Here is a 12,600-nt window from a genome sequence, read left to right on the forward strand (position 1 = left end):
CAAACCACATTCTCTCAACGACGTAAGGAGTACCAAGGTGTTTTGTCTCGAGAACAAGGATAAGTGTAAATCCTAGTAGTGTAAATCTTTGAGAAAATAATGTTTACCAAGTAATTATGTGCAATTGACCTTTTATGTTTAGTGGATTTTTGCTTTGTAGTCCATCGTGCCTATAATTTTCATATTCATAAAGTGTCTTGAAAGATTTGTAAGTGGTTTTTTCATAGATGGTTTGCTCTAGGAGAGAACTCCAGGCGAATATGAAGTGCATGGATATAAATTAAAGATATCTCATGAAGAATTCAACTTAATATTGTATTTTATTATATGAATGCAACATTTTACCTTGTCAAACCCGGGCTTTTTGATGCATACAAATATTTTTGTTAGAACGTTGATACATAACTAATAGATTACTTATAGTATCTCCATTACCTAATAAAATGATCTTGTTATGCAATTGAAAGTTTTGCTTTTATTAATTGAACACATTATAACAAAAAAAAAATTACAAAAAATTAAAAGATCCATTGGACTAATAATTGATGAGGACCACTTATATACTTGCTTAAGTAGTTCCATGATACAACTTCCTAGGCTTTGTTTGGTAATTATATTTTAAAACAAAAATTTTATTTTCTAAATAAAAAAATAGAAAAACTTATTTGATAATAAGAAAATAAAAATTAGTGTTTTGTTCTTAAAAATAAAAATTATAACGTTTTAAGATAACATCTTTCATGTGTTTTTTAAGAATTGTTTTAAAAAATAATTATATAAATATATAAAATGATTAAAACTAAAACACTACCATAAAAATTATTTTTAAAACATTGAGAATATGTTAACAATTATTAAAAATAGTTTTTGAAAAAATATTTTATAGTGTTTTATAAAGTAAAAGTCCATTTATGAATTCAAAATGTTTTTAACCTATTATATATGTTTTAAAATTTTGTATAATTTTTTAAAAAAATTTCTTATAAAAATTATTGAAAGAAAAATCTTAAAAAATATAATATATATATTAATTATTGAGCCAGTCCTAAATTTTGAAACTAGAATTTAGGGAACATGGTATTGATCCGTCGGTGGCTGCTGCCGCTGGATCGAGTCCACATGTGTACATCTATGAAGCAGCTGGCTCCTCCTTGATTTCCGCGATGTCGGTGCTGCCGACATTCTATTCCGGTTTCTTCCTATAATTGGAAACCGGATCGGGTGTGTGGGGGTCCGCCCTACTGGCCCTACATCAGGCGGTCCACATCTCATCTGATATTCACTGCTTATGAATCTATGATTAGTGAAGCTACCCCGCCCATATTTTCTCAAATTCTTTTTGATGAATGATAAGGCTTTTGGTTATCTTCTTAAATGCTCAAAAATAAATTTTTTCATTTTAAGTCATGAATAAAATTATAAATATGAAATTCATTTTTTTATTTATCATAAAATGTTTTTACGAAACAAAATAGGAAAAACACGGTAGAAAGATTTTTTTTTTTTTTTTTTAAAGAAGAATGCATTTTGTAATTTATCCCACTTTTTATAATAAATAAAATAAAAGAATTTTTTTATTAATTTTTCTGCAACTTTTATAATGAATAGATGAGAGAATTTCCAAAAATAGTTTTGAAGGTTTAGTTAACAATTGTTTTTCAAAATAATTTTCTATTTTTTAAAACAAAAAGAAAAAAGAAAACATGTCTAATAATAAGAAAATCGAGAATGATTTTTTTATCTTAAAAACAAAAAAAATAAGGTATTTTTTAATAATATATTTTAATTATTTTTATTTATTTTTTGAGAACGGTTTAAAAAAATAATTATATAAATAAAAAATAATTAAAAATAAAATATTAAAAATAAAAATTATTTTTAAAATAAATTTAAAAATATAAAAAACATATTAAAAATATTTCAATTCTTAAATATATTTTTACCCTACAAAATATTAAAAAATAGTTTTCAAAAAGCATTTTTTTAACGATATTTCTCATATGGGAGTTTAATTTTACGTGAACAATACCAAAAGTGTGCAAATATAAGAATGAAGGTGGGCAAGGGAGTCAATTTGCAAGGAATGAAAGAAATAAAAAAGAGATGGAACATGATGGAGTAGTAGCAATACAATCTTTGCTTTTGTAGATACTCCAAATAATAAATATAGAGAGGAGGAAGTGGGGGAAGTGTTGAATACTTGCAAAGAATAATAAATACGAGCATGAAACGAGGCCGATTGAGTGCGGGAGTAGTGACTCCCACGACATTGTATTTGTCGGTGATATGTGTTTCACTCTTGCCTCCCTCTTTCTCCTTTCTCCTTTCTCCCACTCCCTTTCCTAAAGAGCGTGCATCACACTCTTACCTTCCCCACTCATTTTTGTGAGTCGATTATAAAAACAACTTTTTGTTTTCAATGCTTTCATTTGTAGATGTTGTTTTAAATACTCTCATCAATAGTGATGGATGAGCACTACGTTAATACGACTTCCTTCTATTATTATTATTATTTTTTCCAATTTCATTTTCTTTTATCACAACTTAGATATCCCACGTCTAAGAACTTCTTTAAATTTTATAAACTTATTTTAAAATCATGACTCATTTAAGTTTTATGAGAGTATTTGTTTGTTTGAATTCACAATTTTATGAAACATAATGAGGACATTGTATCTAAATATTCTCATAATAGTGATGGATGAGCACCACGTTAATACGACTTCCTTCTATTATTATTATTATTATTATTATTATTATTATTTTTCCAATTTCATTTTCTTTTATAACCACCCCTGTAAGACCTTTTTTTAAATTTTATAAACTCATTTTAAAATCATGACTCATTTAAGTTTAGGATGAACGATATCTATATGATTGAATATAGGTTTTTATCAATGATATCAGAACTGATCTCCGACTTCGATGTGAGAGTTTATTTAACCCCATGAAAAGTGTCTATTTAGCCTTATGAGGGTATTTGTTTGTTTGAATTCACAATTTCATTAGACATAATGAGGACATTGTATCTACCTGTAGTGGTGTTTGTGATATCTTTATATCGAACAAGAGAGAAAGTTTTTGATATCATAAGTATGAACTCCAATTAATTTTATAAATGCGTTTTAAAGTCGAAAAAATATTTTTGGGTGCAGAACAGATAATATCTATACGATTGCTTGTACACGTGTTTTAAAACTGTGAGGACCAATTTGGGTTTAGAGCAAACAATATCTATACCATTAGAAGTAGATCGTTACATTATCAATATGAATTACCTCAAAAATAATTTTCTAATATTTAATTTTAGGTCATTACTAAAAAATAGATCTCACATTTTTATTTATATTTATTTTGTTATATATAGTAACAAATTATAAACAAATTATTTTACTTAGTGATAACTATAAGTTATGTATAAACCTCATTTAATATCATCATTATCACATGTTAGGTACAAATTATTATGCAGTTAGAAATTATCACATGTCTCGATATAGCCTAAAAGCTACACAAGAATTATTAATAATTTAAGAGTAAAATTAATATATATTTGAAGTGAATGTAACGTTAATACAAATCTCCTTTCTTGATTATGAATGTCAAAGTAAAAGTCAACATAATAAAATAAGTCGCATTATATCACCATAAGTGAAACAATATTGAAAATAATTATAAGTATGATATAAAAGAACATTAATCACATACGTACATGAATATCTAAATATTTAGTCAACTTTTATGAAGTCCCAATAAAAGTAAAATATATATATATATATATATATATATATATATATATATGAAAATGAATTTTATTAATAGCGCGGTATATTAGATTCGATTTACATTGATATTGATTTCTTTGAATGTCTTGATGAAAATTGATCTTCTAGCAAATGAATGATATGAATACTCTTATTGATTTATGATATATAATATATTGTCATTATATTTATTATTTTTATTTACCTAATGTTTTTTTCAAATATTATTAATATATGAAATTATATATTCTATTTCAAGATGAACGAAAAAGATATGTCTCATAAATTGTGCAACCGCTCATACATTAACAAAAGTTAACGTCAGTTCCATACTAGATCCTGCAGACTTGATTGGAGGTAATAAGGATAATTTTTTGGTCCATATATTACTTTTAAAATAAAAAATAGCAATAACTTTTATATAAGATAGGAGAACTCTAGTAAGCATATATTAAAAACGTAATAACTTTAAAAAATATTTTAAAAATTGAGGTACTAAATTTTTTTTACTACTTTAAATTTTTAAAAATTATTTTTAATCTATACTTAAAAAAAATGTATCAACTTGATGCTTAATTTTTTAAAACTATTAAAAAGTCATAATCCTTTCAAAGTATGTTTTCAAAGAGTTTTTTCATTTTATATGGAAGTTACTATCATTTGGGTTATATTTGGTTCTCGAAAAGTATTACAGAAAATAATTTTCTTATATTTGGTTTCACTATGAAAAATATGAAAGAAAATCAAATACAATTAAAATTAATTAAAAAATTATATATTTTAAAATTATTTAATCTTTATATGATCAAAGAAAATAAGTGAAATAAATTTCAAAAAACATATAAAAATAATTATTGATATTAAATTTATTTATTTTTTATTTTCTTTTCATTTTCTTTTCCTCACATTTTCCCCATAACTAAACACACACACATATATGTATATATATATATAACAAGAAATGTATCCAAACAACACTCAAATATCTAAAATATTTTTTAAACTTAATTTATATATTTTTTTAAATAAAAACCATTTAAAAAAAAATTTAACTTTCTTTGATAATTTCACAAGAAAAAGTTCTTGGTATGCTTAATCATCTCATTTATGATCAGAATTATATAATTTATTACAAGGATGCAAGATTATTTTGTCAAAATTTCACGGATTAATTTTGACGAGTTTAGAGCTAATTATTTTTTCATGACAAAAATGTCATACAAAATTCCATCATTTAATAAATTTCAAAATTTTAATAAATTCAAAATTAAATTTGAGACAACCATAACCATCATACTCTAGAAATTTGAAACCTATTGAATGCATACAAAATAACTATTTTCAGAAGTACGTAGAAGTGATCATTGGCAGCACTTAAATTTAAGTCGGATTTGTGGCCAACTTGAATTAATGAACACTCACCTTGAATTGATAAACATGAACTCAATCTGTGTGCACTTGAAGTGATTAATCCAAACTTAATCCAATTTCATTTTTCTGAATTTAGGTTAAGTTTTTGTCTAACTGTTTTTCCTCTTCCATTGATTACATACCAAACAAACAATAAACGTGGAATGAAAAAAAGAAATAAACTATGTATTTTAATATCTAATTTTATTGAAAGACAATGACGTGTTATAAAGATGAGTCTGGTATAAAATACCTAACATTACATAAAATTCACTATCTTAAAGTTCGTTATTTTTTTATGGGATACCTAAAAGATTATTCATTATCTTGGTAAGAATAATGGGACCATTTGTTTATTTTTTTTATATTTTAATTTTAATATCCTCTTTCATTGTATTAGAGTTAGGAATTTGAATCACTTTAGGTTTTTATAATGATTTTTTGTCTATAATTTTTATGTATTTATACTCAAATTTTAAAAATAAATAAAATAATATTTCAAAATGAGTGTTTAAACCAATTTAAATATCGAATTAAATTAACATTTTAAATTTATGTTCACAATCACCCATTTCATATAAAAGAAGAAAAAATTAAAATACATATAAAACAATACCATGAAAAAAATATGACAATTAAAAAAGTCTGTTAGGGTAGTATTTGGTTGGTACAAGGAAAAGTCCAAAATAAAAAACCCTTTTCATTTCTAGGCAAAACTTGTGGTTCATTGATTGAACAACATGTATTTTTTTCATATTTTATTTTATTTATTTATTTTAAGAGCATGAATCTAACCTACATGTGGACTAACTACAACAACCAATGAAGGCCACCAACTCCAACCCTCCTTTGCACCACAATTTCCATGCTACTGTTATATGGCAAGTGTGGCTTTCATCACCAACCCTTGATTGTTACATTTTACTTCCCCATTTCTTTGGTGTTTGGTTGGTTTATCTGCTTTCATAGACTATCATTAATCTTTCTTTTTGGTAGTCAAGGTCAACTTGGAAGAATCTTTGATTTTTTATTTTGGATTATAAACATTAAAATCTTATGTTTTAGTAAAAAAAATATATTAATATTATAAAAGTTTCATTTTATATGAAATAATTTAAGAGAAACTTGAGAATCTTGGAGTTTGGAGACATCTTTTGTAATTTATTTTTGGACAATAACTAAAATGCATGAAATTTAAAATAAAATGTGATAAATACAAAAATTTAACCTCTCTTTGATTTATGCTCTTATCTTTTACTTAGGGCTATTTTGGTTCTAAAAATTTTGAAGGAAAATAGAAAAAAAATAGAGAGAAAAATAACCAAAAATATAAATTTCTAACTTTTATTGTGAAACCAAACATAAAAAAAAGAAGACTTCTTTTAGTATTTTCTTTTTCTTTCCTTAATATTTTTGGAGAACCAAACATAACATAAAAGTTAGAATCAATCATTAGGCCTTAACTTGAATTCTTCAGTTTATGCCACCACTTGATTAGTTTTTCATTGATCCATGTTGATGTTAAACTTCAAGTGTTTACCTACCATGGATCTCTCTCTCACCAATACGCACCTTAATGTTTCACCAAATCCTCATTTGATAACAAATTTTAGATCGCTTTCCCTTTCAAGTAAACCTTCATTTTAAAGAAATTTTATAAACAAGAAACTTCTACATGAATGAAATTTTTTCTTAGGAACCTTAAAGAGGTGTGAACTCTAAATAACACCTATGCTTCCCTTAAAGAAAGATTTTACATGCCTTTGTGACTGTTCATGTTAACTGTTATACTTGTGGGATATCTTCTACTATCAATTCTTCTTCTACAGCAAGAGATTCTTCCTTCCAATCTTCAAGAGACATGCCAAAGACCAATACTTGCCATGCACACCCATAGTCTATACGAATTGGCTAGCAAGATACTAAAGTAGTCAATCTTAACCTAACATTACATTATGCAATGAATAAGATAGAGAGAGCGGTAGAATATTAGATTCCCTCATAATACCATTGTTATAACTAGACTGCATGGTTTAATTAATACTTGATAAATTATGATGATATCCTATAATAATGTTGTGCATGCCTTCAAGATAGTGGATATTTTAAACTAAAGATCTATAATCATTTGAGATTTCATTTTGGATATTTCAAAAATCACTTTTTACAATAAAATCACTATATTTGATAAAATAAATGGAAAGTGATCCAAAATAGATAACCTATAGCTTTTTGTAAGCAATTTTCTAAGAATTAGGTAGTTTTTTCTACATTCAACCTAAAAGTCAAAACTCTTAATAGACAAATTGCCATCTTTTTGTGGAACTTTTAGGCCTTAGCTTGAATTCTTCTAATAATGCCACCACTTAATTGGCTTTTCATTGATCATTTTTTATATTACACATAATGTGTTTACCTATCATAGATCTCTCTCTCACCAATATGCACCTAAATATCTCACCAAACCCTTCTTTGATAACAAATTTTAGGTCGCTTTCCATTTCAATTTAACCTTCATTCTTAAGAAAATTTTTAGACAATAATCATCAGTTAAATGAAAAATTTTCCGAAGATAGAACCCTAAAGAGGTGTGAATTCAAAATAACATCTATGTGTTCCTTCACTCAATTTTAACCTAACGTTAAGTCATGCAATGAGTAGAGTAGAGAGACCAATTGGATCTTATGGTCATTTAAAATCTTGGATTCTTGTAGAATAACAAAGTTTTGACTACCCTATTATGTAATTAATACTCGATGAGTTATGATCATATCCTACGATTATGTTGTGATGGCCTCCAAGACGGTCCATATTTTAAATTAAAGGCCCATAATAATTTCATATTTGATTTTAGATCTTTCGAAATCACTTTTTATAACACAACAAAAGTATTTGTTCAACCTAATATTATGTATTTTATTAGAAAATTTCAAATAAAGAAATTATCTAAATCAAACATGTATTTTCCAATTAAATTGAATTATGCTAATTAAATGCTAAAATTTATTTAAATTTTATAATTTTAATACATGTAACACTTTAACTAGAGAAATTCAACTAATGAATTTGTTTAAACAAAAAAGGGTTTTCCAATTAAATAAACTTTGTTAATTAAATGCTACAATTTATTTAAAATAAAAATAAAATAAAATTAAAATTTGCTAATTAAATACTACAATGCATTTAAAATTCATTATTATTTTTTATTTTGTAGAGCTTTAAGTAAAAAATTCAGTTAATGGAATTATTTGGGCATGTAAAAACGTCACCATTTTCCTTTTTTTTTTTCTAATTAAATTGAATTTTCCAATTAATTGCTACAAAGTCAATTTCAATTTTCACACAAGCTAATTGACTAATTCACTCAATTATTCCTTCAAAAAAACATAACAATCTCAACCTACAAAATAAAGAAATAAAAGAAAAAAAGAAAAATCTCATCCAAATAATAAAGCCCAAACCATAGGCCCAAATATATTTTGTTCCAAGAATAAATTTAGATTGAGGTTAGCCCAACATGGATGTTCTACAAATCGAGGCCCAAATCTGTGAATGCGTAAGCTCAATTTCGTGATTTTGAGTCAACTCAGTCACAATATTAATTTCAACACCATCAAAATCCAACTCAATTAGCCTAAAGAACCACAAAAGAGATGATTTTCTTTTGAAACTGGTGTGTTCAATTCACAACCTTCAATCGATGTTGTATTTTGAAACATGACTTCATTTGAAAACAATGTTTTCAAACCATGACTTCTATTGATTAAATGGGCGATGAACCAATAAAAAGCACACAAGAACTAGCTTATATACATAAAGGTTATGTTTCTTTCTCAGAAAGTTTGAAAGAAAATGTGAGAAAAAGAAAATAGAGAGGAAAAAGAAAAAAAAAAAGAAAAAAGACATAAGAAATATATTTAAAATTAATTAATTTTTTTTATATACTACTTCAAACTTTTTTTTCACTTATTTAACTTTTCTATATAAAGGTTAAATAACTTGAAAACATACAAAATTCTTAATAATTTTAATTATATTTGATTTTCTTGCGCATTTTCCTTAACAAATTCAAATATAAGAAAATAATTTTCTTTTAATATTTTTTTTCTAGTACTTTCATTCCTTTTTGTAGAAAATTTTGTATAAAATATTTTCTTAGTTAGTATATTATTGTAATATTATATTTCCTTATAAAATAAGAAAAGTTGTTAGAAATAATATCTTTATAAATATTCTAAACTATGAAAAGAAAAAGTTATAAAACGGAGATGTGCTAAAAACTATATAAGGTGGATAATGGGAGACACCCAGTTGAGAGAAAGACTTGTGGTTTAAGGTGTACATAGATAACAAGGAGCGAGATGTTTGGAATCACGTTAAAACCTCGTGTACTTTTATATAATTGTTTTATTTTTGTGTTTTTAATCTAGCATTGTTTGCATTAAAACTTTGGAAAACATAAGACCCAACCATACATAGCTAGAATATTCTAGGTGTATTGATTTGATAAGATATCTCCTACTTGTTTAAATATTAGTTTTGGCCAATCTTCTCCTATCTTCATATTTTGTGGAGTCGAATATGGAAATGATCTTTCTTTACATTGGGATTTCTCGATAGGAAGAAATTACACATGCCTTTTTGTGTTTTTAATATTGTTTGCATTAAAACTTTGGAAAACATAAGACCCAACCATACATAGCTAGAATATTCTAGGTGTATTGATTTGATAAGATATTTCCTACTTGTTTAAATATTAGTTTTGGCCAATCTTCTCCTATCTTCATATTTTGTGGAATCGAATATGGAAATGATCTTTCTTTACATTGGGATTTCTCGATAGGGAGAAATTACACATGCCTTTTTGTGTTTTTAATCTAGCATTGTTTGCATTAAAACTTTGGAAAACATAAGACCCAACCATACATAGCTAGAATATTCTAGGTGTATTGATTTGATAAGATATTTCCTACTTGTTTAAATATTAGTTTTGGCCAATCTTCTCCTATCTTCATATTTTGTGGAATCGAATATGGAAATGATCTTTCTTTACATTGGGATTTCTCGATAGGGAGAAATTACACATGCCTTTTTGTGTTTTTAATCTAGCATTGTTTGCATTAAAACTTTGGAAAACATAAGACCCAACCATACATAGCTAGAATATTCTAGGTGTATTGATTTGATAAGATATTTCCTACTTGTTTAAATATTAGTTTTGGCCGATCTTCTCCTATCTTCATATTTTGTAGAATCGAATATGGAAATGATCTTTCTTTACATTGGGATTTCTCGATAGGGAGAAATTACACATGCCTTTCTTTCTAAAGACCTTTAACAGCAATATGTATAAGTTGTCAATCAACATGTCCGAGCTTACACCTTCTTCCACAATTTCCATCCAAAGATACAAAGAATATATATAGTTTGAACTCTCGTTTGAGGAAGCAAAAAACTCCTGGCATGAACCCAGAGCTAGCTACAGCACTGCCATTGGAGTACTGGACCGATCAAAGCTGCTATGAACGGCTCTCGATCGGTTCTTCTTCTTAGGCCAATATCCAAGTTGATCATGAGCCTCTCTAGCTCCTAACATTCCATTCCCAAATGGAATCGGAGCCGGTGCGGGAACTTGCGCGACGCCTTCTTTGGTGGCACCTACATTACTCAATATCCTCACAATTCCTAAGTAGTTTAAGGACTCAGCTATCTGCAGTGCAGTTACGCCTTTGTTGGTGCGAGCTTCTACATCTGCGCCCTTCTTTACTAACAATTCGATCACATCAACGTGTCCAGACTCCACAGCGCAATGCAGGCCTGTATATCCATCTTCTTCTCTAGCATCAATGTCCACCCCCTTCTCTATCAGTGCCTTGACAGCTTCCATTCGACCCTTGAATGCGGCTCGGTGCAGTGCTGTCCATCCATGCTGGTCCCGCCCGTTGATTGCTGCTCCATTCTCAAGCAGCTTGTGGATTGTCCTCACTTCGCCTTTCCTAGCTGCGGCGCACAGGTTGTCCCCTAGGCTGAGGGCATCGTAAAGGCGAGTGTGGCCGTACTCAGCTGCTACATCGTATGCCGTTTTCCCAGACCGGTTTCGGATGTCTTTGTTTGCCCCCTTTTGCAGCAAGAGCTTCACCATGTGCTCATCGCCTAAGCCTGCAGCAATGTGTAAGGGTGTGTCCCCGTTCTTGTTCCGAACATCAGCCCTAGCACCGCTGGCCAGCAACAGTCTCGAGCAGTCCCGTCTTCGCTCCATGGCTGATAGGTGTAAGGCTGTGTTGCCGTCCTTTGTGATGGCGTCAGCGTCAGCCCCCTTGAGTAAAAGAAGCCTCAAAACCTCCATGTGACCTCCTCTCGCAGCCAGGTGAATTGGGCCCAAGGTAGAAGATTGGGAGCGCTCTGTGCTGGCTCGATGAGCCAACAGGAGCTCCACGATCAACGCTTCTCCAGACGCCGCCGCCGCCTCCAGTGGCGTGGACCCTGACCGGCTCTGAGCCTCCACATCAGGCTCGAACTCAAGGAGCAATTGAACCAGGTCGGCTCTACCTTGAGTAATAGCCAGGTGAAGTAATGTTTGGCCATGCGAGTCAACTGAGTTTGCTCCATTCCACGCCGAGTCACTCCTCTCGAGCACCTCCCTAACTTCATCCATGGATCCATCTACAACAAGCTGGGCCAAGATTGGCGATCCAACAAACATGATTCTGATGCCGCTGTCGATGAACACTTGCTTCTTCTTTGTGGTGAACCAGTCATTAGGAACAGATTCAACAGCTGCGCCAGGGACGACACAGCTGTGTAGAAGGAAGGAATCATCACAGTGAGGAAACGAATTGGGAAGCAAAGATCCCGGAGGGAGATGATAAGATATCTCTACAGTGAGGGTGGCGAGAGGCGCTATGATTGCCATCTGGGGCTTCACTGTGTACCGCATCTTGTTCATTGGTTGAAGCCGGAAGGCTACAGGCATGGTGTACATAACATTCCGCAAGATGAGCTCCCCGTAACACTTCTGGCCAGGTTCAATCCTGATTGCAACAAGGTTTGAGGGCTCTAAGCTTATGAGCCTGTCCATCTTTACCTCTCCTATACAAAGATGTATGTAACCTTCCAATTCTCCTTCACTGAGTATTTCCTTCTTTCTTGAGACTAAACCTTGATGGGTTTTAAAAGAAAGGCAAAACCCATGAAGAGAAACCGAGATTAAACATGAGAGATGAAGAAGATGGAGGTATTTGAAGGATGGAAAACAAGGCCGGCACTGCTGAGAGAGTGCCACATGGTGGGTGTTAAAACCAAAGCTGACTTGTTCTATTCGGCCTGACAACTGTATAGTTCCTAAGACACAGTTGTACAAGTCAAAAAACTAAGCAACACTTGCATAATTTTTTTCTGCAGAAGTCATTTTCAGTCTTCATATTAA

At 29.7% G+C, this 12,600-nt stretch overlaps 1 protein-coding gene across 1 annotated transcript; it reads right to left on the minus strand.

Annotated features, from left to right (window-relative positions):
- Nucleotides 1-10,512: 10,512 nt before the first annotated feature.
- LOC100244981 (protein VAPYRIN) lies at nt 10,513-12,272 on the minus strand. The gene has a single exon (XM_019221578.2). The coding sequence runs from the start codon at nt 12,250-12,252 to the stop codon at nt 10,654-10,656; it is 1,599 nt and encodes a 532-aa protein (XP_019077123.1). The 5' UTR covers nt 12,253-12,272; the 3' UTR covers nt 10,513-10,653.
- Nucleotides 12,273-12,600: the final 328 nt, after the last annotated feature.

The sequence above is a fragment of the Vitis vinifera genome, chromosome 8, assembly GCF_030704535.1.
Source record: "Vitis vinifera cultivar Pinot Noir 40024 chromosome 8, ASM3070453v1".
Lineage (NCBI taxonomy): Eukaryota > Viridiplantae > Streptophyta > Magnoliopsida > Vitales > Vitaceae > Vitis > Vitis vinifera.

Coding starts and splice junctions, on each gene's coding strand:
- LOC100244981 (XM_019221578.2), bottom strand. CDS start 12,252: ATGGACAGGCTCATAAGCTTAGAGCCCTCAAACCTTGTTGCAATCAGG.